General features: G+C 44.4%; 1 protein-coding gene across 1 annotated transcript; it reads left to right on the top strand.

The window, feature by feature from the left end:
- Positions 1 to 3,534: 3,534 nt before the first annotated feature.
- dusp10 (dual specificity phosphatase 10) lies at positions 3,535 to 24,248 on the top strand. Its single transcript, XM_083790881.1, has 4 exons — positions 3,535 to 3,678; positions 5,182 to 6,121; positions 20,312 to 20,686; positions 23,494 to 24,248. Exons 2-4 carry the CDS (start codon positions 5,230 to 5,232, stop codon positions 23,757 to 23,759), a joined length of 1,533 nt encoding a protein of 510 aa, XP_083647007.1. The 5' UTR covers positions 3,535 to 3,678; positions 5,182 to 5,229; the 3' UTR covers positions 23,760 to 24,248.
- The last annotated feature ends 3,666 nt before the right edge of the window (positions 24,249 to 27,914 follow it).

Genomic DNA, 27,914 nt, shown 5'->3' with positions numbered 1-27,914 from the left:
AGAAGCTACTATTAAGGGTTTTGAAGCCAATTTCACATGTGACATGTGTGCTGCCTGGCTTTATGGGAACGGCACAGTCAGCCAGCTTGGCACTCAGTCACCGGCCATCTTCCTGCCAGAGACACCCTACTGACGTTCACTAATAATGTCACCTACGTGTTTCACATAGAACCATGGGTGACTTATGTTGTTACGTGAACAAAGACAACCACAGCGCGTCATGCTCGCCACTGTCTTTTGAATGTCAATTTTATACTTTCGCAAAAAGGCAGACTGACTTGGCATGCCTGCCTCAAGACCAGACATGTTATATTGTCGGGATGAAACCTGTTGTTGTTTCATAAATTGATTCCATATTTTATACTTTGATGTAGGACAGTGACGCACAAAGGTTGTGACAATAGAGATCTTTTCCTATCATGACCCATTTGTACCCATTTGCCTATGATGGCATGCACAAAATACAGTACTGAGGACATGGACATGGTTGAAAGTGTTTCCAGGACACCCAGGTTTGACATGCATTAGAAGTCTACGGACCCCCATTTAATGACATTTCTATCTCTGGGACTCCCAATTTGTATTGTAAAATCAATGTCAATTTATCTCCGAGAGTGTACAAATGGAACCAAATGATTTTTTTTGGTTTGTACACGCTGAGTTATAGATATAAGGGTCAATTTGGTTCCAAACTATCATTTAGCTGGGTCCCCGGACCCCACTTTGGGAACCACTGCACTACAATGAGTGACATTATCACAAGCTGTTGTTGTATAGAGCTCAGAGGTACATCACTATGTCCGTACACAGACAACATGTGTCCGTGGCAAGACTTGGTCTTGTCCGTGCCAGATTTTAGATTTACTTTTTTACACACCATTATGTTGTTCTTATTTTGATCACAATTACTGGATGTCAAGTCTCCAGGTTTTCTTCAGAATATTATGACACTTGGCATATTAGGAGTATATATAGTACTAGTAGTACTAGTGCTTCTCAAGTGTTTTATTTGCAAGGACCCCCTTAACTTTGAGAGTGTTCAAATGGTACTTTTGGGGCAGGCTAGCTCTTTATGTGTTTCTGTACTTTCTGGTAATATTGTCATTTGATATGTCTGTGGCAAAACATTTGACAAGAATCTCCACCACAAGCCAGCGTGGCGATGGCCCCTAGCAGCTGGCCCTGATAGTGCTGTTCACTGTTTGAAACGGTCAGTACTTTCAAAGTAAACTTTACAAGAATTTCTCTAAGGAGAGAGTACCAGGACTCACAGACATGTAATTTGGTTTTAAGACACTTTTTATTCTTTTATAATTCGCACAGTATGCTGTAGAGCAGACAGCACAACGTACGCGTTTTGGCATATAGCCTTCGTCAGCGTTGTATACTGTCAACAGAAGTGTCACATTTTATATTAGTGTCCGTAGGGTGCGACACCTTCCCCTGTCCTTGTTAATGCAAACAACATTTAGCCAACAAGAACCCAAAATAGTCATAGTACAGACAAATCAATAGTGCACTAAATGGCAATCTCTGAGTCCTTTAGACAATGTAAGAGTATAAATACTAAAAGATTAAATGTGCAAAAGGGCAACAGGTAGCCAAGTCCTTAAAGGATGGATTTATAATTGCAAGTAGTAGAGAATGTAATGTGCAAAAGTAGCTACAAAATCATGTTCTTTCCTTGAAGAGAAGAGGTTGAGCAAACCAAAACTAGCAAAACACTAGTTAACTTTCAAAGTAGCCATGCTAAATCAGCAACAGACAGACAGACAGACAGATCGACACACACCCTCTCATGCACGCATGCACACAGACAGGCACAATAGATAGATAAAGTCTGCATGATAATCTATTGATAAATATTATATAAGCATACATATAATGTACAATCTATAACCAGTAGGCCTACATCTTTCGTCAATGATGGGGGTGCAAATGTAGCCTATATCGACAACAGTGGACGAGGCTTGTAGCCACGTACAGTGACTACAAGCCTCGTCATAGCATTTTATCAAAAGTGAAACATTTATAACAGAGACACGAGAAATTGCCAGCTTTTTAGAACCACTGTTCTCTTTGTGATGACGACAACAACAGAGCAGGTGTTCTTTGAAGTTTGTGAATCAGCAGGTGGATGCAGGAAGCACCGGCTTTTTAGGGATTACCCCTTTTGCTTTGGAATGTAGCCTAGAATACCCAGAGAAATCCTGAGTGTGAATTGTACCATTTGGACCCATAAGGGGTCCGCTCATGGTTGCATGTGGTAGCTACAAGTATAGGCCTAGCCTACATTTGAGAGTGAGAGTGCACATGATTCCATTTGTATACGCTCAGATTTAAAGGTGCAGTAGGATGTGTTTTTATTTTTTATTTTAATACCCGTAAGTGTTAAATAGCTCTATATTCTATTCATTGCGGTAGTGTTTGTTCAGTAACAGGGGTCTCCCTGTCTCTCCAGCTCTTTAATAAACAGAACCTTAATGTTCAGGTCGGGATGTGCATACAGGGTAAACTTAAAGGATAAGTGATTTTGGAAGTGATCGGTGTCACAAAGAAATGAACAGAAAGCTATACATTTTGGTCGTCTATTTTCTTCTGATTGGCTGGAATTAGCAATCCACTTTATTTTTGAGTGGTGCAACCACTCCAAGGAACAGCAATGTTCGTGTTAACCTGTGACTTGTCCGTGTACTGTTAACCTATGTGACTATGAGTAGCAGTAGGGGCAAAAGTGGCACTGTTGTGCCAGAAACAGAGAGAGAGAGATAGTGCTGCACTGTTGCCTGCTAATGAGAGAGAGAGAGGGGGGGGGGGGGGTTGGGGAGTTGCACCACTCAGTTCACACGGGTGTGATTTTTTGTAAATAATTAACAAAAAATAAAACTCTTTAAAGAGTTAGAGACAGGAGGAGACCTGTTACCGAACAAATACTTTTGGTTTTAAGCACATACACACTGTGACACGCACGCACGCACGCACGCGCACACACACACACACACACACACACGACACACACACACACACACACACACACACACACACACACACACACACACACACACACACACACACACACACACACACACACACACACACACACACACACACACACTTTGTTACAATAATACATTTACATAATTAAACACTCAGGGTTTTGACAGTGCGCGGTAAAGCGGTTCGGTTCTTGGCACAAAATTGGCATGTAGGGACTTTTGATTGGTTTCCAATGACATCATCACCACCATGGCCGCTCGTGCACACTCGGGACGGGACTGTGTGTTCACTCGGCAATCTCCGTCACGGCCAGCCAAAAGAGGCGGCTGCTGCCTGTGCTTCACAGTTCACAATAGACCCCTCCCCGTTGCGGGGCGTTTGTTTGCGGGGCCGGGCTTAGCTGTAACGCAACGAATCCCCAACGCAGCCACGCATTGGTTCCATTCCCCGTCAATCGCACCCCCCACCCCCCGCCCCCCCCCCAAGCAGCTTCTGTAGGTTGGCTGACTTCCTTCAGTGTTGTTTCTGTGGGGTTCAAGTCCGCCACCACACCGGGCCGCTGCTGAATGGAGGCGCCCCTGTCAGCCAGCCTTAGAAGAATAATAATATTCATATTATTATTATCAGCCTTCTACACCCACCCCACCTCCCGCAAGGCGAAACATACTGATACAAATACATGTAAGTAGCCTGCAACTTTTTTGGGGGGTGATAGTTTTGGACTAATATTGAATCAATCTGCACTGTCTCTCACTGAAGTTATAGCTGTCGGGATGAACTGTACTGTACAGCCACACATATCGCATATTCTTTATGATAAATAAATGAGTATAATATAAGATGATGATTTTCTCGTGATTACATTAAAACACAAACCAAAAAGATCCGATTTATTGGTTTCGCGTTTAATCTAGATTTGGCCTTATAGCCTCTGTCTCTCGCAATGTTTTGCATTCGGTTTAAATGTTTATTAATTCTAAGCCGTAGCTAAGTTATTGGACGTAAATGTCTTCCAAATGAAATCCAGGCATGACATTTTTTTGTGTTGTTTTTCCCTCTCATTGATTCATTTGCAGTCGGAATGGAGATTGCGTTTTGTGTGTAATTCAAGATGATCCGATCAATTCGCTCCGAGCCGAACGCTATATCATATTCTCAGCACGTTCTCATGCCGGTTTCTTCAATGAATTTGCCATGAATGATTTCTCCCTGGACTGAACGTGTGCCGCCGCGGCTACACGACCAACACAGGACAACGCACACACACACACACACACACACACACACACACACACACCACACACACACACACACACACACACACGCACAGACGCGCACACAGGGACAGACGTGGCTCGGCGGGGGACTTTTTATTATTATTATTATTTTACACACAATAATGCGAGGATGACATGGCTTTTAAATGATTGTGCTTTTTGGGAGAGCGATTGTACCCTTTTTTCTTTTTTGCACCCTGACTTCCCATTCTGTGGGAGAGACCAAACTGCGGTGTAGCGTTGATGCAGCATTTTATCTTTTCTGTCACTGATGTGTAGAAAGCTGTGCCTGTAGCCCAGTGAGAGGCTCCAGCTAGAATAGACAGAAGCTGTGGCTTGGACATACACACACACACACACACACACACACACACACACACACACACACACACACACACACACACACACACACACACACATTAGAGCAGGCGTATACATGCATGGCGATGGATGGAAGCATATCGTTTCAGTGCACACGTGCATTTGCAGGGATTTATATCCATTTCATTCAAAAGTCATTCAGTTTCATGAAACTGCTGGCTTTATTTTCTTTCTTTTTTATTACCCAGCTGGCACCCACCCTGCATGCAGGTGTTGACATGACTATTATTTGGTTACATTAACCCCTTTTCCGGTTTGCGTGCTGATCATGCGGACGGACACGAGGGCGGCCGAACTCTTCCCTCGCCGTTCGTAGCCTTTGCCAGGTGTGGTGGGCGAATCCTTGAGGTTCTTTTTTAAACAAACTTGTTATTTTATGTTACATTTATCCATTTGTAAACCCACAAATGCATGTGCAAATGGTCCCGTGAGGGAAAGCGAAGGATCACCATGAGGAGATTTTACAGTTGACTGAATGAAACCCCACAAGGCCTTGACTCTTTTGCTCCTCCCCTCCTCCCCGCAGAGCCACTCGCCGAGTTCTCCGTAAGACGTCACCGCCCGCGGCCTCCCCATGCCTCCGTCTCCTCTCGACGACAGAATTGTGGTGGCGCTGCCAAGGCCAATCCGACCTCAGGAACTCCAACTGCGCCTGGACACCACCGCCAGCTTCCTGGACTCCTTCACCACCAGCGGCGGTAGCGGTAGCGGCGGCGGAGGGGACCACCACCATCATCATCGCAGCAGCGTGGGCAGCAAGACCGTCATCAACACGACCACCGTGGTGAAGATCCAGTCCACTACCACCAATCTCATAACGTATATGCCCTCATCCAACGGCTCCACGCGCTCCCTGTCGTGTGGATGCAGCAGTGCCAGCTGCTGCTCGGTCAGCACCTATGAGAAGGACGCCGCCCCCCAGAGCCACGCCCAGGTGAGCGCCAGCAGCCCCAACCTCAGCAGCTATGCGGGCGGGCCCTGCTCCAGCAACCACGAGGCGCTGAGCGGCGGCGGGGGCACGCCGCCGGCCCTTACCTCCTCCGGCCCCCCGCCGACGGCCAAGGCCCTCCTCTCGTCCGTGCGGGTCATCCACCCCAATGAGCTGGCCAAGCGGGTGACCTGCTGCCCGATGGGGCACCCCGTGACGGGGACGCCCGTGCCGGTCATCATCGACTGCCGGCCCTTCACGGAGTACAACAAGAGCCACGTCCGCGGTGCCGTGCACGTCAACTGCTCGGACAAGATCAGCCGGCGGCGGCTGCAGCAGGGCAAGATCACCGTGCTGGACCTCATCTCCTGCCGCGAGGACCCGCGCGGCAAGGAGCCCTTCAGGGGCATCTTCTCCAAAGACATCGTGGTGTACGACGAGGGCACCGCCGAGCCCTGCAGGCTGACGTCCTCGCAGCCGCTGCACGTGGTGCTGGAGTCACTGAGGAGGGAGGGCAAGGACCCCATCGTCCTCAAAGGTAGGAGTCCCCAAACCACTTTGCATTCTGCACTTCCTCTCTCAAAGTCTGCTCTTGTTTGTTTGCTTGTTTGTTTTCCCTGGTTTTTGGTTAAATGCCTAAATGCCCATTTAGACCTGAGGACATTTCTTCTAAACCCTGACAGTATTCTGAAAAGCCCAGGTTTCTATGTCAGTCGTTCTCAAACATTTTCATGTCAAATGTCATGATTTGAGTCAGACCCCCAAAAATATATGTAATTGGCCGCCGACCCCTATCGGAAAATATGTTGAACCCCCCCCCCCCCCCCCCCCCCCCGCCGAAGCAAAGATTTGAGTTAAAAATGTCACTCTGAAAGAATATATATTCAAAGATTTGCGCCACATTTTCACGATTTTTCAAAAATAGCAAATCTAGAAGCTCGTAGCGCGGCACTCGGTGCTGCACTATGAGCTTGTAGATCTGCTGTTTTTCAATAACATATAATGCTTAAAACACCAAAAGGAGTTCCCGTCCTGAATGGGTTAAATAAGACATGATACGTATCTTGCGGAGTTAATTCAGTCATATCACATACGGAAGCGTATTACAATGGTACTACACATGATTCCTACGTCACACGCTGACGTGGCAGTCAGCTGACTAATTGCCGGGTTATTTAAGCTCACCTCAGTCTCTGTTCTTCCTGCTGTCATTTTGTTCCTGGACTGTTGGTATGTGCCTGTTTGCTCCCACCGGTCTCTCCCCAGCACCAGGGACTCTGCTATTAGTTCCTTCCCCATGGGGGTGTTATTGTATCTATCTATCTCTCTGCTCTTAATGTTTAATGATGGTTGTTTAATTGTGCAGAGCAGGGAGAAAATGTAGCAGAGCCTAATGCCAAGATAACATATTATATGCATACGTATTCTCATTCTATAATAAATATTGGTGAAATCTATTTGTCAGTTATTGGTGAATTGATTTCCGTCAACCCTTGAACACCCTATTAAATGTGAAGCTGTTAAAATGTATGGGTTTAAACTCGGAATTACATTTACACAGAGGATTTAGGTGAGAGTGAGCTTATTGTTTGACATCGCTGTTAAAGGACCACTTCACCACTTTTCTTCATATAATTGGTCCTCACTATGTACCCCCCCCCAAAAAAACTACTCAGTCTGTGTCTCATAGGAGGGCTGTGGGCAGTTCAGAAATCCTTCCACCAGTGACATCATCGCAGATTATATTTTAAACAATATTAAAAATATATAGATTTAGATTTGTATTATCGTGAGAACGATGGTTTCCATTATCGCAATGCAACTTCTCAGGAATAGAAAGTTTCTGACCAATTAGCCTGCAGAGGACCAATTCTATGAAGGTAGGTTGAATAGTGGTGAAGTGGTCCTTTAACTTACACCACTGCAACTCAGGGAGCTTATAGTGAAAATAAAAATAAAATAAACTAGAATGTCACCTCTGTGGAAATGGAATTTGTAGCCTTCCACGGGATCTTGCGAGAACTCTAGTGCATGTGAACTTTGACCCTTGCTCTTAGTGAAAATTGCAAGCTCACTTGTAGAGTTTGTAAATTTTTCACTTTTGTGCAAGCCATTGTCCAAACAAGTATGATGTAGTTTAATACCTTATTCGTTTTAACCATTGGTTTCGATAGATTCTCAATATATAATATTTCAATATGTCCTGTAACATTACAGGAGTTGGAAATACAGGGTAGATAACCTTCTGACCTCTGTTAATGAGGCATAATCACCAGCGTAGCATGTTGTAATGCATGCACACACGCACGCGCACACACACGCACGCACACACACACACAGCTCTAGCTGAGTAAGTAAATATAACATGCTTTGAGTGTTTAGGAATTTGTATCAGCTGTTAGTAAATAGGGAGTACTGTTGAGTTAGACGTCCCTGGGCTGGAGCCATGACTTCTATCTTTGGTGTGTGTGTGTGTGTGTGTGTGTGTGTGTGTGTGTGTGTGTGTGTGTGTGTGGTTCAAGCATGCCGTTTGGGGTCTGGGTGGTGAGTGCCTGTCATATGCCTTCTAGACACCGCCTTGCAGTGAGATCACAGCACCTCCATATCTCTCATCTCCCCGCCCCGCCCCTCCCCTCATCTCCTCTCCCCTCCTTGTTTGATGGAGGAGGCTCCTATCGTGTGTGTGTGTGTGTGTGTGTGTGTGTGTGTGTGTGTGTGTGTGTGTGTGTGTGTGTGTGTGTGTGAGCGCCTCAGTCCATTTGAAGGAGCAGACAGCACAGAGTCTCCAGCAGGCAGATTGAATTGTCATGGCATGCAGGCGGTGTTGTGCTGCTGAGGGAATCCAGTGTGTTCTGCCTCATTCTCATCAGCCCAGCAAGTGTCTGTCCATATCTCTCAACCCTGAGTCAACCATGTCATAAAAGTATATCGTTTGGCCACTTAACCTATATTAAGGCCGATTCCACTCCACAAATGCCTTTATAAATCAGTAGTTCTCACACTTTCAAGATAAAACTAAATTATAAAAAATAGCAGATGTACAAGCTTGGAGCACGACACGAAGTGACGCGCTGTGAGCTTGTATATCTGTTTGAATAGTCAATGCTAAAATTAAAAAATCACCCCCTTGTGAAGTGAGGGACGCTCTTATCATTCAGTGATGCGATTAGCCTGCATTCTGTATCCTTACACTCACTAAATTGAGAAAGGACGCAATCATGTCACCCTCCGGGGGTCCTGGGATGCAATACTGTAGTACTCTAACCTTGAAGTAGGACCCTACCGTCTAAAAGACCACCCCTGGGTCCCGGCCCGGGAACCATTACATGGAAAACCTATGTACACCACTGTATAATCATCATACACCATCACATTCTGCTGCCAATCAAATCACAGCCAATCAAATAATCACAAATGTGGTATACACACTGGGGCGGTGGTGGCTCAGGGGTAGAGTGCCTGGATGGTAACCGTAAGGTTGCCAGTTCGAACCTGGGCTCCCCCAGAGTTACTGTCGAAGTGTCCTTGAGCAAGACACTGAACCCCTAATTGCTCCCGATGTGCTAGTTGGTGCCTTGCATGGTTTCCGCTGCCATCGGTGTATGAATGTGTGTGTGAATGGGTGAATGTAATGCACAATCTCTGTAAAGCGCCTTGGATAAAGGCGCTATATAAATGCACCATTTACCATTTACCACACAGACACACAAAGCTGGGCATAGGATGTGCTAGCCCCCCTCAAAAATGACAAAGATGCTTTCCTGGTTTTAATGACTTAAGCAAGCCCATATATACGTTAGTGCACCGGGGGGCGGGGGACACTACTCTGTACCCTCCTTTCTCCCATATATACGTTAGTGGACCGGGGGACGAGGGACACTACTTTGTCCCCTCCTTTCTTCCATATATACGCTAGTGCACCGGGGGACGAGGGACACTACTTTGTCCCCTCCTTTCCTCCATATATACGTTAGTGCCCCGGGGGACGGGGGACACTACTCTGTCCCCTCCTTTCCTCCATATATACGTTAGTGCACCGGGGGACGAGGGACACTACTTTGTCCCCTCCTTTCTTCCATATATACGTTAGTGGACCAGGGGACAGGGTACACTACTCTGTCCCCTCCTTTCCTCCATACTGGGGACACTACTCTGTCCCCTCCTTTTCTCCATACTGGGGACACTACTCTGTCCCCTCCTTTCCTCCACGTTAGTGCACCGGGGGACGGGGGACACTACTCTGTCCCCTCCTTTCTCCCATATATACGTTAGTGGATTTTGAGTGGCAAACATTGAGCAGCATGGAGTGTTGGAGTTTGGAAGCGCTCGTTAGAAATCACTCAGATTTGAGAAGAGCCCTTCTAAACTCTAAACTCTAAACTCTGACACATGACGATAATCCCCTGCAGAGACATTCTTGACAGAAAGTATAGCTCATAACATGTGTATGCATGGATGATTTTTATAAAACAAAAACTTTGCAGATAGAGGATAATTGAGTGAGTTTAAGTTTGTTTAATAAAATCAGATTTTTGCATTGATTGATTCTGTTTGGATGTCCAGTAGCCTCAGCAGGCGTTCCCGCATAACTTCTGGGTATGATGATGTCACGCGCAAAATCTCTAGCTGGTAGCAGAGCCATAGAGTAAGGCGACGACTCCGTTCACTTCATGGGGCCAGTCCAATGGCAGCTCTTATACATAGATCTGTTGCCGAAGAGCACAGCGAACAGTGACAAAGTCCTGGACAGGAAGTTGGCAGAATGCACTGGACTCGGGAAACAGCCCAGCTTTAATTATCTTAAATCCCTTTATTTTAGATCGTTTTTTTAGTAATAGTACAATAAACATTACAGAGACTTTAGTTGTCACTGTACAATACTTTAAAACAGTTGTCATGTTGCACACATGCCTAAAATAGCTCTTATTTGCGCCGCCCTCGTTGAAAACAATGTATTTCAAACTCCAGGTTGCATGAACAGCGCTCGAGCACTCAGTTTTCTGCCCCCTCAATGTCATAACTCTTTGGCTCTGGCTAGTATGTCACACACATACCATGCCCTCATTGTAGGGCTGCTTGTCGTCTGAGTTCTATCACAGCTTCTATAGAGTGTGTACATTATTACACTTATTCGCCTTATTATTATTATTACCCTTGTTATTATTATTATTATTATCAGTTGCAGTAGTAGTAGGCTATTTGTAGTATTAGTAGCAGCAGCAGTAATAGTATGTTTGCCCATGGCAGGCAACAGAAGTGAATTATAATGTATGAAGATATGATGTCTTCAGTCTTCACCTTGCCCTATGATTGTCTTCTCTTTGTGTTCTCATAAACAGTTTGTTGGTTTTCCAATAAGGACTCGTAAAAATAATAATAATAATAAAACTGTCCTGCACAGTGCACACTGAACAAGAAGACTGAATAGATCAAGATCAAATCATTTGCATCTAATATTTACTTGTGGACATGTTTGGCCACAAGCCTTTGCAGGTAATGATGATTTGATGGGCTTCAGAGTGTGGGCCTCTGTTAAACCATTTAATATGATTGACTCATAATTTATGCTAATAATAACAGCTTGAAGATATTCTGCACTATCCTCTTGAGACCCTGCAATCATTTGTGTGCACTTTAGTGCAGTGGTTCTCAAAGCGGGCTCTGGGGACCTCCAGATGTCCTCGGGGGGATCCAGGGGGTCCCCAGCTAAATGTGCCAATACAGCATCACAATCATTGAACCCCTTTATCCATATTTTATACGTTGGCTAAATGGCTATTAAAAAATAGCATGATATGCTCCACCCCCTCTGGTGGAGTTAGCTGGTTTAGCAGACAGTTTGAGGATCCAATGGAGTTATCTAATTTTCTCATAAGCGCTTTTAAATACTTTACATTGGTTCAATATATTTTTAACCAACATACAGACGTCAAGGGTGTTCAATAGATTTATGAAAATAAATAAATAATAATAAATAAAAATTGAGTTACCTGGCTTCTGCCAGATACTGATGACATAAAACAATCAGACACACCAGATTAGTTTTAACCCGCCGCGCATGTCGGGAGTCACGGGTGATTTTTAACCCGCAGCACAGGTGATTTTTAACCCGCAGCATGCAGGCTGATGTTTAACGGGTTTGTCTAACTAATGACTGTAGGACTGTTGGTATGTCTAACCAAAGTATGCACCCCGAATTTTCTAACACACATCTCTTCTAGGGGCACCTGGCACAATTATTTAGTTGGGGGTTCGCAGCCAAATACATATCAAGTTGGGGGACCTTGACACGAAAACGATTGAGAATCACTGTTGTTTTGCTTAATCCCTCTAATACTATATGATGTGAGTTGTGACTCTAATGATAAGTAAGACGCGCAAACGCGGGAAGCGAACGCAGCTCGTAAATTGCAATAACAACAATTAGAATAAATTACGTACTTTTTTTTTCTTTTTAGTTAGTAATTTTTAAAAGTTTTCTACTGTGTGTGTGTGTGTGTGTTTGTGTGTGCTACAGCTGCGCCCTCTGGTGGCGGGCGGGTGGTGTCACAGCGGGACAGACACACACAGACAGACAGACATGATCTGCAGGGTCTCATAGTTAGTGCTCATTGCATTCGCAATTAGTATCAATGATGCAGTATCTATCTATCTATCTATCTATCTATCTATCTATCTATCTATCTATCTATATCACATTGTAGTATGACGAAGTAGGGGCCATTAATTTACAAAAAGAAATCATGAAAAGGAAAAATATGGAGATAAGGCATCTGTAATAAACAAATGTCTGTTTGTTTATGGTTAGCAGTGGAAAGAATTGGTACATGGTATGAAAAGCTAAGAGTGGTGGGGAGGAGAGAGAGAGAGAGAGAGAGAGAGAGAGAGAGAGAGAGAGAGAGAGAGAGAGAGAGAGGTCATTTCTAAGCGGGAACTGAGCCATTGGGTTGTGAAAGTGAGAGAGAGAGACATTGTATGGTCTTCTTCTGTATGAGTTTAGTCAGAGATAATGACAGACGGTCACAGTCCACAGACCTCATCTCTACACAATGTGTTGCTTTTTGGACAGTCAGTCTGTTATTCTCACACTGCTGGGACTATTTGTCAACTGAGTGCATTCTAAACACAAAGATGCTGGCTCAGGGCAAGTCAAAATAAGGCATTATTTTTCTTTATTTATCCCCCACCCCCCAAAAAGTTCAATGGTGAGTAGTTTTACAGCCATGTTATGCACAGCCTTTACTAAACAACTACCTCTGAACCTGTTTACTAGCCACTTTAACATGGCCCGTAGCCTACACTACAGTGGATCAAGTCACAGTACAGTACAGTACAGTACAGTACAGTACAGTACAGTACAGCACAGTACAGTACAGTACAGTACAGTACAGTACAGTACAGTACAGTACAGCCACACCCATAGTCAGTAGTATCTTGGCTAACAAACATTGCATATGTCTTGTCTTGGTGGATGACTAATATATCGTTTCCGTTTAGTTGGGTGGAAACTTTGTATGTCCATAGCCACTAATTTTTTGTGTTATTGAAAAATAAAACATTTTAAAGCAGCTAGTGACACTATTGTGTGATTAACTAGAGCATTCAATTATGAAAAACAAAACACAAAGAAATGCGATTTCTACCTGACAGCAACGATGTGAAGAATCATTTAAAACAAAATCTGAAATTCCAATGAATATGACCTTTCTTATTGATTCTCTATGAGCTCTCACAATTGATCGAAAGGCAAATTTAATTGTGTGTGTGTGTGTGTTATTCAAGACTAAGGCGAATGGTAAATTGGACATTAAAGCCGCTGGATTCGGTGTGCGGTCCGACTGGATGGATCTTAATGATCTATGCCAGCGATCAGGATTACAGTTAAAGTGGGTGGCGCCTGATACAACAACTGCTGCGCTGAACAACAGCATCATCATAGATCCGCGTGTCCGTGCATGTGCGACCTACGAGCAGGACGGTGCGCACCATGAACTGTCAATCAAATCCGCGACCGCAAGAGCCACCATTCTAGGAATGAAGCGATCAGAAAGTGCACAACACTGGACCAGTCTGAGGCTGCAGGGAAAACTGGCTCTCCTTCCCTTTGCAAACCACTCATTATCACACTCTATACTGTCAAATAACACCATAGGTGAGGACATTCTCATTTTCACTATTAAAGCCCGTTTACAGGTGTTGCCGACCAAGTTTAACTTGGCAACCTGGTACCCATCAGCACATGACCCACACTGCATCCTACATCCAGTACCACATGACAAAGAAACAGTCGCACACATATTAAATGGTTGCAGCCACTATAAAGGACTGTACATTGCCAGACATGACCGTCTGGTGGACCTTGTCTCAGACAAGATCAGAGGAGTACAGGACAGGACAACAAGAATGTATAAACACAGCACTGTAAAAATAGACTGGTTTGATCACAATGACACGCATGCCAATTCACTACAAAATATTCCAAATACCCCAGATATTGTGTTCATCAATGAAATTAGAAAAACTGTTACTATATTTGAAATAGGCTGCCCATTTGATTTGTATATGGACACTTGCTTTACATCCAAACTTATGAAATATCAGCTTCTGGTGGAACGTATTATGGCCTTGGGATATAACTGTCAACTTATTGTCCTTGTATTTGGAAGTCTGGGCCATGTTCATAAACTTGTGCTCAGGGGTCTGCAATTGGGTGGATTGTTAAAAACAAATGCAAAAAAGCTGGCTAAATACTGTTCTGTCTCAGCTACTATGGGCAGTCTGTCTGTCTGGAGAAGGCGTTGTTTCATTTATCCCTAGGTGGCTTAAAAAACAAAACAAAAAAAAACAAAAACATCCTGTCTAGTAGTGTCAAGTAATAGTATGTAAACAATGTGCTATATATATTTTTCTTTCTCTCTTCTTTTCCCTCTGTGTGTTAAGCATGTGCAGCAGCTATATCTGGTTGGACCATATAATGTATAACCTAATTCTGATCATTGTTTGGGTCTATTGTATTACGCCTCTTGTGCAGATCCAAATAAAAGAATTCAAATGTGTGTGTGTGTGTGTGTGTGTGTGTGTGTGTGTGTGTGTGTGTGTGCGTGCTTGCGTGGATTGCATGCGTGCATGCATGCAAGCTAATCCAAACTTTGTAATGTACGCTGCAAGTAGGCCACAGAATGTTCTTTTCACATAATGTTAAATGTTTAAATATTGAAATGTCAACCATTGTAGTTGTTTAGTAAAGGTAGTGCATAACATGGCTGTACATAATCATCAGAGCTCGCACTCTCTCTCATAAACCCACATAAAATAAATGTTTAGGACATTTTTTACTTAAATGGGTACATACATGTACCGTTTAGAACATATATGTCAAACTCAAGGCCCGGGGGCCAAATCAGGCCCGTGAATGAATTATCTTTGGCCCGCGGGATGATATTTAATTAGTATTAGAACTGGCCCTCTGGTATATTGCACGGACCACCACAATACTACAAGTCCCACAATGCACTGCGAGTGCATTGTCACGTATCGAGGGTGCGTCTTCTCTTCACTATTGATCAGCAGTGAAAGTATATCACTTGTGGTCGACTTTCAGCTACCCCTCTACACAAAAATGGCCCGTGTGTTGAAACACAGTCCGGCCCTCGACTTGTACCAATTTCTTTATTTTGGCCCACTGTGTATTTGAGTTTGACATCCCTGGTTTAGAATAACAACCTTAAAGTCAACTAGACTACAATTCCCCTGTGTGTCACCCAACGTCCAGCCCAGCAGCGCCTGTCCTGTCACTGTGTTGTTATGAGCTGTTGCCAGCTTCTGTGAGTTAACTAAGCATCTAGTTGTATGAAAACAAGTGCAAAATAAGTGACTATAGGCTAGGCTACATGAGCACTGTAAACGTATTACATCGGCTATATTTACAAGCAATTATTAAAATATAAAAAGCCAAAAGTTACCCCAATACATCTCAGGGATAAAATTTTACTTTTTTTTCTTCTTTTCCTCAATTATTTGAAGACTTTACACGTTACTTTGTAGATTTCGATTATTATTACATACATTAACCAATGAAGCTCTATTTTGTAGTTAGTCTACAGTACAAGCTCTCGTCTACAGATAAAGTTTTTGTAAACATTTCAGTACTTTTACTTATTGTAAATATATTCTGATGCCATTGCCAATACATTTGTTCTTTTACTCAAGTACACAGGCCCTTTTCCACGCACGCACGCACGCACGCACACGCACGCAGACCACAGTTGACAGGAGATCACCCACCTGCCCAGCAGTTACCATGGAGACGCATACAATGACCTCACTGGGCATGATGTCAACACTTGTAATATGAACAATACATGTCATGAACTGATACTCTGTGTGGTCGGACCCCAACGCCCCCACCCACCCACCCACCCGGCTAGCACTGAAAGACAACAGGTGCAACACCAGTGGTGGAAAAAGTACTCAAATGTTTTACTTAAGTAAAAGTATCAATACTTCAATGTAGATGTTACAAGTAAAAGTCCAGAATTAAAAAAAAAAAAAAAGTACTTTTAGTAAAAAAGTAAAAAAGTACATTTTATACAAATGTATAAAATAGCAGAGCTCACAATGCGTCACATCACAACGCATTACCGGTAGCCTATATACAGTAGGGCTGAAGTGGTTACTGTATGTTTGTACATTATTGTAATAATAATCTAAATCTACAAAGTAACTAGTAGTTTTCAAATAATTGTAGTGAAGTAAAAGTACAATATTTGCCTCTGAGATGTAGTGGAGTAGAAGTAAAAGTACTGAAAATAGCAAATACTCCAGTAAAAGTAAAAATACCTCAAACATCCAACCACCCGATACCGATTCCGAATATTGATCTGATACCAGTGTGTAGTTCTCAGTGAGTGGTTCTCAAAGTGGGGTCCAGGACTCACAGGGTTCATTGAGGGGGTTCCAAATGGACCCTTAAAGGTCTGTACTCTGTACTGTGAGAGTGTACAATTTTCTTTTGTTGGCGTTTTCGGAGCGGGTAGGGCGTAACATGTGTGTTAATTAGTAAGGTCACCTTACTAGTTTTCACCGGGCGCGGCTGCACTAATAACTTTGGGGTCTAGAGTTTGAATGGACAGGTATCAGTCAAAAGGGAGACGTCGAAGAGGAAGGACATATAGAGATCTAAGGTTTTGAGGTTTGAGGTCAGATGTACTGTAGAGTTGCTGGCCCGGTTCCATATGATCTAGGTGATGATCCAGTCTTCTGCATGTATGGCTATCCAGGGTTTGATGAGGTCAGTGTTGTGATCTTCATATATGGAGATGGCCATATATGGAGTGTGTCACGAGGTGTGACGGACTGACGGTCATGTATGGTGGCGTGACGTGTCATGAGGCATGGTGGACTGATGGCCATATATGGTGGCGTGACGGACGGTCCGACTGACGGACTGACTGAGGTTTTGCACTGCGACGCTTCATTGGGCTGGTAGATTGGCAGATCTGTTGCCAAACGACACCACGGCACGATTACGTACAAATCTGGCTGCCCAAGTCCAAGACAAGTGTCCAGACAGAGACACATACGGTATTGGTATTTAGAAACCTTAATCACATTTCAAATCACCTTGAAATGTGGTTGAATCAGATGAATCTGATTCACAAAAATCAGTTTCATTGTGGGGTTTTTTAAACTGTTCAGACTTCAGATCAAATCAATCTGTTTCCAATCTAGATGGGCCAAACATTTGTGCTGCCAGTCTGAGCATAGCCTAAGTATACCGGTACCATCATTCTTAACTAATCATGTGTTCCACGCAGCCAACATTATGTCAATATTACAGGATGATATGTGAAGAAGTGCAGATGTCTTAGCAAAGTGAGACAGGCTTAAATAGTGATTTACCTTGAGAGTTTGACGCTGAGGAACATAATGGAAGCTATTTGTCTAGTGCTGAGGGCATCACAGGAGTGCTGGAGGCCATCTCAGCCATTTCTCATTCTTAACTGGGGATGCAACTGGTCGTCAGTGGTGGAAAGTATAAGTACATTTACTTATTAAGTAGTGTACTTATTTTTTATTTTTTACTATACTGGAGTATTTCCAATTGTCAGTACTTTTACTTCAACTCCACTACATCTCAGGGACATCCTGCATAATGAGTGCTTTCTACTTTTGGTACATTTTGATACCAATACTTTTATACTGTTACCAAACGTAAATGTTGAATTCCGGACTTTCACTTGTAACAAAGTATTTATACATTGCAGTATTGATACTTTTACTCAAGTAACTATTTTTAGTACTATTTCCACCATTGATTCTTAAGATGATGAATGGAGACGCGACTGGTCGTTAGGTGATCGACCACTGTGGCCAACATATATTTATGAGTCAAAACAGAATTGAAATAGAAAGGACAGCAAATCCTTCCACGTACTGACCTATTCTAAAGCCATTCAATTGACATATGGTACCTATAAATCCATTGCTGCACGGGGGCTTTCAAGGACCACCAGTTTGTGTCACGGTTTGAGACAGGGAGGTGTATAGGACAGATGCAGCCGCAGGACAGATTAGCGGAGGGACTACAATGCAAGGTGTTTTATTGTACAAAACCACACAATAAGGGAACAAGGAGCTAAAAACGCCACGAAGTAGTAACGAGGAATTAGGAAAACACTAGAAAACTACCTTCTGTTAAAAAATGTCTTCTAAATTCTGACAGTTTTCTGAAAGATGTTTCTGTGTCAGTGGTGCTCAATGTTTCATTTCAAGAACCCCAAAAATGATATGCAATTGGCCTCCGACCCCCATCTGAAAATATGTCGTTCCAGGAACCCCTCAGAAGCGAAGATTTGAGTTAAAAACGTTGGCTTTGAAAGAATATATATTCAAAGATTTATGCCACATTTTCACGATAAAAAAAAAAAGGCAGACCTACAAGCTTGTAGCGCGCCTCTCGGTGGCGCGCTATGAGCTTGTAGATCTGCTATTTTTCAATAGCTAAATGATAACATAATGTTTAAAACACAAAATGGGGTGCCCGCCCAAAATGGGTTAAGGCCCCTTGGAGGTCACCGGGCCCCGCGTTGAGAACCAGTGTTCTTAGAACTCGTTTTGAACACCCTCTGTTATTTTTAATGGAACCAGAATGAAAAAAAGCTCAGTTGTTGTTGTCATAGTGCTGTCATAACATGGTGGCCTACAGTAGCATGATGAGGGCATACATAGAGTTTTAGCATGGATGGAAAGCCCCCAGTGGGTTGTGGCAGCTAGCGCTGCCCACGGGGCGACACGGGAAAGCTTTTATCCAGGGTTTGGCCCGTTCATCTCGTTCTAAATGAACAAATGTTACTTCCTGCGGCCTCACAATGATTTTCTCGATTGATTGATTGACAAGAATTACCGTACATGAACATTTGTACCTAAAAATCTTGATATCAGGATTCATCCAATGTGTTTAATTAATGCAGAAATACTGTACTGTCATTTTATCATTTTACACATTATTCCACTAGTACATATTTAATCTGTGATTCTGGTGACATTATTATTATTATTATTTTTTTAAAGATATTTTTTTGCGGCTTACGCCTTTTTATTGATTTTTGAAGGGACAGACAGTAGGCTGACAGGAAACGGGAGAGAGATGGGGGGATGACATGCAGTAAAGGCCGTGTCGGGTCCGGGAGTCGAACCCGCGGCACACTGCGACTGGATTACCAGTCCGGTGCCCAGACCGTTACGCCACGGCCTGGGCCCTGGTGACATTATTGACCGCTTATTTTGTGTATGTCTGTGGTGAAAATAAAGTTTGATAAAAATGTAAATCACAAGCCAGCATGGACGTGGTGATGACCCCTGCCCCAGAGTGTATATATCCATTGTGGTCCTTTGAGTGTTAAGTGCGTGTATGCATGTGTGCATTTAACCAAATTATTGTTTTACTTTTAGTCTTTCAGTCGACTAAATCTACAGTTGATTTGGTCGACTGAAGTTTATGTTGGTAGGACGTGACATAACAATCGGAACCATATAATTGTATGTCTGAGTTATATTAAAGAACTAAAAGAAATAAAGAAACAGTACCCTGCATCAGTAAGTATTTGAAGTTAAATTGCAAAAGGGGAAAAAAGTGAGGTCAGCTGGTTCCCCTTAGCTTTAGCCGTCATAGTTTATTTATTTTATTTTATTTTCATTCATAATTTTGACAGTGAAAAAAAAGGTAAGTTGACGATTATTTTTCATCATTGTTTCAAGACCTGTTCATAGTACAGTTTTGGGTGATGAGGTGACCACCGAAATGGTGGTTAGTAAAAACAGAGAGATGTGTTGTGTGAGCGGTGACCACCGCTGCGTGACATAGTTTTCGGCGGTCACCTCATCACTATGAATAGGCATTTAGTGGACAGAATGAACACTGATTCTGACTGTGCTCCCTCTTCCTCTCGCTCTCCGGTTCCACACAGGTGGACAGAATGAACACTGATTCTGACTGTGCTCCCTCTTCCTCTCGCTTTCCGGGTCCACACAGGTGGACAGAATGAACACTGATTCTGACTGTGCTCCCTCTTCCTCTCGCTTTCCGGTTCCACACAGGTGGACAGAATGAACACTGATTCTGACTGTGCTCCCTCTTCCTCTCGCTTTCCGGGTCCACACAGGTGGACAGAATGAACACTGATTCTGACTGTGCTCCTTCTTCCTCTCGCTCTCCGGTTCCACACAGGGGGCCTCAGCAGCTTCAGGCAGAGCCACGAGAACCTGTGTGACCACTCGCTGCACCTCCACGAGGGCCAGGACGCCGGCGGGGCGGCCGGCCTCACGGGGGCGCTACCGCTACCTCACTCGCTGCCCTCCACGCCGGACATTGAGAACGCCGTGCTGACGCCCATCCTGCCTTTCCTGTTCCTGGGGAACGAGCGCGACGCGCAGGACCTGGGCCTGCTGCAGCGCACCAACATCGGCTTCGTCCTCAACGTCACCACGCACCTGCCGCTCTACCACTACGACACGGGCCTGTTCAGCTACAAGAGGCTGCCGGCCACCGACAGCAACAAGCAGAACCTGCGGCAGTACTTTGAGGAGGCGTTCGAGTTCATCGGTAGGGGAAAAAAGATGGATCGATGATTGATCAAAAATGCAAAAAAACAAATCTACAAGATCGTGCGGCTTGTGAGCTTGTAGATTGTCAGTTTCTTTAGACCGTTGTACGACAAAGACAAAAGGTAGCCAATGGTACCTAATCGTACCAAAACACAGAAGATGATTGGCAGTCAAAGACTGGCTGCTATTTATATATTATTATATCACTACGTATAATGTTGTATCATTGACAGGATAGGATGATTTAAAAAAAGGTTATGTCTGTATCAGAAATGGAAAGCTAGATCTAGATCTGCTATTTTCACAATCTTTGCACGACACCGTTGTGCACTGAAGCATAAAATATAGTGGTTGCCAGTTTGTATTAATATATATATATTTTTTTTTAAATCGAATGTATAATTTATTTGACAAATCAAAAAAAAAAATCATCGATAGAATGACTGCTAATAATTGCTAATAAAATGATCAATAGTTTCAGCCCTAACACAGTGTCGGAAAATCATGGGAAATGCAGTTCCAAACGGATGTCCTTTGTGCAGGAGATGCAGAGCCAAAGCATCTGCAGCGACTCAAACTGACGCCAAGAACAGATGATGTAGAATTATCTTGGGAGGAAATACCAGATGCACTTAATAAGAGTCTGGCACTGGTCCGCTGAGAAGTGTTCCTCAGCGTTAAGCTCACTTCATACTGTAGTTACGTAAGCACTTCAACCCTATATACTTTGTTGACCGGGCTCAATACTTATATCCCCCGATCTACACCAAATCTTTGTGAAATTAGATGATGCACAAGCTTTGTCGCCAAAATTGATGCCTTGATACTTAGACGATCTACAAGCACACACGTGTAGATCTGCTATTTTCAGAGTGCAACACCCGAGCGCAAACAAGATGACTTGTCTTTTAGTTCTACTGGATCTCTTCTCCACTAGTCCCTCCCTAACATTTTAGTCTACTTTTTATTTGTTGATGAAGTTTTCTATATTTTGTCTTAGTTTAAGTCATCATAGCTTAGGGGTTTATTTTACATTCAATATTAATATTAAATTATTGTGACTTACGTTTGCCTTTTAGGCTTTGTAAAGAAAGAATTGCACACGGCAGATATGAAACGATTCTCACGATTATGCTATAATAATTGCGCGTATGTCAAATAATTGCGATTATGTAATGATTGTGCCAGGCCTATCCGTGTGTCACTATACTATACTGCTTTGTTCCATACAAACATTGAAACTAGTATCTGGGTTAAAATGCATAAACATCATGTTATGTTTCCATTCCAAAAAAAAGGAGACAAGTCAATCATACAGTTCGGGTAGAAACCTCATATGTCCAATACTTTTCAGGATTCAAATACAAAAGCAGCAACAAGCTAAATGCGTCACCTTGCGCTGTAGTATATGAACTATTAGGGTAGTACGGAAAACACCAAAAGCTAGAATATGGAGATAAAAGGTTTGTGCCAGTACCGGCAGAGCACTGCCCCTCCCCCCTGCACCTCTTCTCCCACACCGACATGAGACAGACTCCCTAAAATACCAAATACACGCAGGCGGGGTGAGAAATCACCTCCAGAAAATGGTCAATTTTGTCAATTTGCCTTCTGGCTGCAATCCACCTGTCCCCAAATAGGGCCCATAGAGGTGGAACACACTCGCATTGGAGTTATTGTATGCCGAACACGCTGCCGTGACAGATTTGTTGTTGTTTTCTTTCTCTTCTGTTATTTGGCTCATATGCTCCAGTTCGGGTGAATGTATTTTGAGCTTTTGCACAAAGCAGATGTTCCTTTTATCTCATACTAACTAGGTACCGAGTGTGACTCCCCAAGGGCGGGGTGGGGGTGGGGGGGTTGGAGAATCAGTAGGCTGCTTTCTCACATTCTGGATCGGAATTGTTGTTTCTCAACCAGTGGTTCACGGAATAATAGTGGTACATTGTATAATTTTAGGTGATCCATGTTCTCTCTTTTCAATTGTTTTAAGCACTTAAATGTGTCTTTAAAGGACCACTTCACCATTTGTCAACCTACCTTCATATAATTGGTCCTCATTAATGCCACAATTTCTTTCTACTCAGTCTGTGTCTCATATAGGAGGCCTGTGGGCAGTTCAGTTAACCCGTCCACCAGTGACATCATTAATTGGGAATCCAAGCTAATAGAAACTGCAGGCTTTCTATTCCTGAAAAAGTTGCAATGAGATAATGGAAGCCATCGTTCTCACGATAATACAAATCTAAATATATATATATTTTAATCTCACAATGATGTCACTGGTGGACGGGTTTCTGAACTGCCCTCAGCCTTCCTATGAGACACAGACTGAGTAGGGAAAAAAAACATGGTATTTTATCATGAACATTAATTAGGACCAATTATATGAAGAGAAGTTGAAAAGTGGTGAAGTGGTCCTTTATGATTGGTTTATTAAGTTGACAAAAACATATTTTGTCAGGTCGTGATGATGGTATTGTAATGCCCGATTTACACTGTGCCGTGTGCTGAAAATAGACAATCTGTTGTGAGCTTGTATATTGGCTCATTTCTGAGCTCGAGACCCGTGAGCAGCCAAGCATGAAATGAATTCTCCAAGTTCTACTGGATCTCTGCTCCACTAGTCCTAACATTTTAGTGTAGTTTTTAATTGTTAACAAAATTGTCAATATATTTAGTTGTAGTCATCATAGCGTAGTTTTTATTACGTTTTCGTCAGTGACAAGTGGAAAGTCTGCCACCGCTTTAGGCGACCAAATGAACACTGTCCTGCATGACTCTGTGTCTTCTTCCCGTTTCCAGAGGAAGCCCATCGAGCAGGCATGGGCCTCCTGATCCACTGCCAGGCGGGGGTCTCGCGCTCGGCCACCATCGTCATCGCCTACCTGATGAAGCACACCTGGATGACCATGACCGACGCCTACAAGTTTGTCAAGACCCGGCGGCCCGTCATCTCGCCCAACCTCAACTTCATGGGCCAGCTGCTGGAGTTCGAGGAGGACCTCAACAACGGCATCACGCCGCGCATCCTCACGCCAAAGCTCATCGGGGTGGAGACCATTGTCTAGGAAAACCACGTTGCTCCACACGCGCATGCACGTGCGTGCAGAGGCAAAGGCAGCACTCGCACTCCTTTATCCCCGTTTCTCAGAGGGGGACCGTGGGCTATACTCTATTCGGGAGTGTGAGAGAGAGGACTTTTATTTGAGGATATCCTCCTCGCGCTCGTGTCGGACTTTTCTCTGGGCGTGCCAAAGCACTGGGTTCACTGGTGATGAGAAATGCCAAAAATCCCTTCGTCGTTTGGACCCTGGCTGATGTCCCAGAGGAGAAGACAAGTCGAGAAAGAGAGATAGAGAGAGAGAGAGAAGGGGGGAGGGGGGGGGATTCCTAATTTATGCTCCATCGTAACGGTGTCATGTGCTGGAAATCGCAGATTTGCAAGCTCAAAACACACCGCATTTGCGGCACGTTTGAACTTTGTATTTCAGCTTTCTCCAGCCGGCGACAGCATTGTATGACTAAGTATAAATCAGGTGAGGGAGAGAGATGGGATGGGGGGGGGGGGGGGGGCAGGGCCGAAGGGGCCGAAGCTGTCCATGTGTGACCGTCGAGGAAAAAGGAAAATAGATGAACTGTTTTGAGGAATAACAAGGCATTGTACCTTTAGGCGTGGAGCACTTCATGGTTTTTACACTGTGGCACACAGTTGATGTTTGCTGACTCAGGCTGGGCTGGCCACAGCAGTGCCTGTCAAAAAAAGGACAAAAAAGTATGGGGGGAGGGGGGGGGGGGGCAATCCAATGAAGACTTATTTGGTGTGTTAATGTTGTTGTTCTATTTTTATACCGGGGTTTATGTGGGTGACCATGACAAGCCCGCAGTGGCTTACTGTGCAATAATTTACGAGTGGAATGCAAACCGAAAGCTTGATCTTATATGTATATATTGATAATGATTAATATGAAAACATTTCCAGCTCTTTGCTGACGTACCATTTTGATGTTACTGTAATAGCTGTTGGTCAGTTTACATAAGTTCACGTTAACAGTACATACAGTTATGCTGTATTCATATTTGGCGCAGAGAGGTGTAAGGAGGGGGCGGGCGGGGGGGGGGGGGGGGGGGAGAACTATTTTTTGAGCACTGCTTCGGGTTGTCTGTGTCAGTCATCTGTTGGTTTCATTTTTGTTTATTCTTCAAGAAAAAGAAATACACAGAATCATGGATTCACATACATTTCTTTTGGTCTATCTTCTTCATTGTCTTTGTTTTGCATTATTTCATCCCTTCATGATACAATATATTTTAGCAATACATTTTACATACAGTTTGGAAATGATCAGTTGATATTCTGCAATTTACTGTATACAGTATATACAGTATATACGGCTATTGTTGGCACATCTTGCAGTCTGGAGCACTGTTTCCAAAACCGTGGGTTGGGACCTATATTTGTGGGCCGTGAATCCATTTCATGGGTCGCAAGTGAATATCCCTTTATTTTTTGTTTCCTGAAAAATGTAAAAAAGATTTTCTAAAGATTTCCACAAACATTCACAGATGTTCATGAGTTGAAATCCCCCTAAATTAGAAAACAAATATTTAAGTAGTGAAAATAGCATTATCTGCAAAGTTTGGGCGCCGGATCCGATTTCTCTTTTGGGTCTTGAGCTAAAATAAATTGGGGACCACTCTGGCTCTGGAGGGTTTTGAAATGCCCGCCCACTGTTCATCGCCTCGCTCCCATCTTGTTTGGTTGTCCATGTCATTCTTCCATAACACTCCAGTGCTTGTAATACTGTAATGTGTTTTGCTGTGGTGGTCCCTATATTGCCATGCATGCATGGCGTTGAGTACATTCACGGTGTCCAGGAGTGCTGAGCTATGATCACACTTTTCCCAGGGTCACAGTTAAATGTCACCATAGTGGCACGACGCTGCAGCTCTTCTGTAATCTTCCAACCACTTGAATCCATATATGCTTTGTAGGGGTCTACGCTTGGCCCCCTCCTTTCTCTCATGGACGAAAATAGTACAAGCTAACAAGGCGTCCCGTCGCACGGGCTGCGCTTTGTGAGCATGTTCGCATTGCATGCCCCAGAAAAGGGTAGGATGTTAGGGTTCATTGTGGTTAAAAGTCCCTTGGGTAAGACACTGCCTTGGGTAGGACACTGCCTTGGGTAGGACACTGCCTTGGGTAGGACATTGCCTTGGGTAGGACACTGCCTTGGGTAGGACACTGCCTTGGGTAGGACACTGCCTTGGGTAGGACACTGCCTTGGGTAGGACATTACCTTGGGTAGGGCATTACCTTGGGTAGGACACTGCCTTGGGTAGGGCATTACCTTGGGTAGGACACTGCCTTGGGTAGGGCATTACCTTGGGTAGGGCATTACCTTGGGTAGGACACTGCCTTGGGTAGGACACTGCCTTGGGTAGGGCATTGCCTTGGGTAGGGCATTACCTTGGGTAGGACATTACCTTGGGTAGGACATTACCTTGGGTAGGACACTGCCTTGGGTAGGACATTACCTTGGGTAGGGCATTACCTTGGGTAGGGCATTACCTTGGGTAGGACATTACCTTGGGTAGGGCATTACCTTGGGTAGGACATTACCTTGGGTAGGACATTACCTTGGGTAGGGCATTACCTTGGGTAGGACACTGCCTTGGGTAGGACACTGCCTTGGGTAGGGCATTGCCTTGGGTAGGGCATTACCTTGGGTAGGACACTGCCTTGGGTAGGGCATTACCTTGGGTAGGGCATTACCTTGGGTAGGACACTGCCTTGGGTAGGACACTGCCTTGGGTAGGGCATTGCCTTGGGTAGGGCATTACCTTGGGTAGGACATTACCTTGGGTAGGACATTACCTTGGGTAGGACACTGCCTTGGGTAGGACATTACCTTGGGTAGGGCATTACCTTGGGTAGGGCATTACCTTGGGTAGGACATTACCTTGGGTAGGGCATTACCTTGGGTAGGACATTACCTTGGGTAGGACATTACCTTGGGTAGGGCATTACCTTGGGTAGGACACTGCCTTGGGTAGGACACTGCCTTGGGTAGGACATTACCTTGGGTAGGGCATTACCTTGGGTAGGGCATTACCTTGGGTAGGACATTACCTTGGGTAGGACATTACCTTGGGTAGGACACTGCCTTGGGTAGGACATTACCTTGGGTAGGGCATTACCTTGGGTAGGGCATTACCTTGGGTAGGACATTGCCTTGGGTAGGACATTACCTTGGGTAGGGCATTGCCTTGGGTAGGACATTGCCTTGGGTAGGGCATTGCCTTGGGTAGGACATTGCCTTGGGTAGGACATTACCTTGGGTAGGGCATTGCCTTGGGTAGGACATTGCCTTGGGTAGGACATTACCTTGGGTAGGGCATTGCCTTGGGTATGACATTGCCTTGGGTAGGACACTGCCTTGGGTAGGACATTACCTTGGGTAGGGCATTACCTTGGGTAGGGCATTACCTTGGGTAGGACACTGCCTTGGGTAGGACACTGCCTTGGGTAGGACACTGCCTTGGGTAGGACACTGCCTTGGGTAGGACATTACCTTGGGTAGGGCATTACCTTGGGTAGGACACTGCCTTGGGTAGGGCATTACCTTGGGTAGGACACTGCCTTGGGTAGGGCATTACCTTGGGTAGGACACTGCCTTGGGTAGGACACTGCCTTGGGTAGGGCATTGCCTTGGGTAGGGCATTACCTTGGGTAGGACATTACCTTGGGTAGGACATTACCTTGGGTAGGACACTGCCTTGGGTAGGACATTACCTTGGGTAGGGCATTACCTTGGGTAGGGCATTACCTTGGGTAGGACATTACCTTGGGTAGGGCATTACCTTGGGTAGGACATTACCTTGGGTAGGACATTACCTTGGGTAGGGCATTACCTTGGGTAGGACACTGCCTTGGGTAGGACACTGCCTTGGGTAGGGCATTGCCTTGGGTAGGGCATTACCTTGGGTAGGACATTACCTTGGGTAGGACATTACCTTGGGTAGGACACTGCCTTGGGTAGGACATTACCTTGGGTAGGGCATTACCTTGGGTAGGACATTGCCTTGGGTAGGACATTACCTTGGGTAGGGCATTGCCTTGGGTAGGACATTGCCTTGGGTAGGGCATTGCCTTGGGTAGGACATTGCCTTGGGTAGGACATTACCTTGGGTAGGGCATTGCCTTGGGTAGGACATTGCCTTGG

This window comes from Protomyctophum parallelum, assembly GCF_964188405.1.
Source record: "Protomyctophum parallelum genome assembly, chromosome: 19".
Taxonomy (NCBI): Eukaryota; Metazoa; Chordata; class Actinopteri; order Myctophiformes; family Myctophidae; genus Protomyctophum; species Protomyctophum parallelum.
The sequence above is the reverse complement of the archived record's forward strand: the minus strand, read 5'-3'. Positions and strand labels throughout refer to the sequence as shown.

What these genes read in the sequence shown, in the direction of transcription:
- dusp10 (XM_083790881.1), top strand. Translation starts at nt 5,230, where the DNA reads ATGCCTCCGTCTCCTCTCGACGACAGAATTGTGGTGGCGCTGCCAAGG. An exon ending in GGACCCCATCGTCCTCAAAG is followed by an intron (nt 6,122 to 20,311) that starts GTAGGAGTCCCC and finishes GGTTCCACACAG; the next exon opens with GGGGCCTCAGCAGCTTCAGG. An exon ending in GGAGGCGTTCGAGTTCATCG is followed by an intron (nt 20,687 to 23,493) that starts GTAGGGGAAAAA and finishes TCCCGTTTCCAG; the next exon opens with AGGAAGCCCATCGAGCAGGC.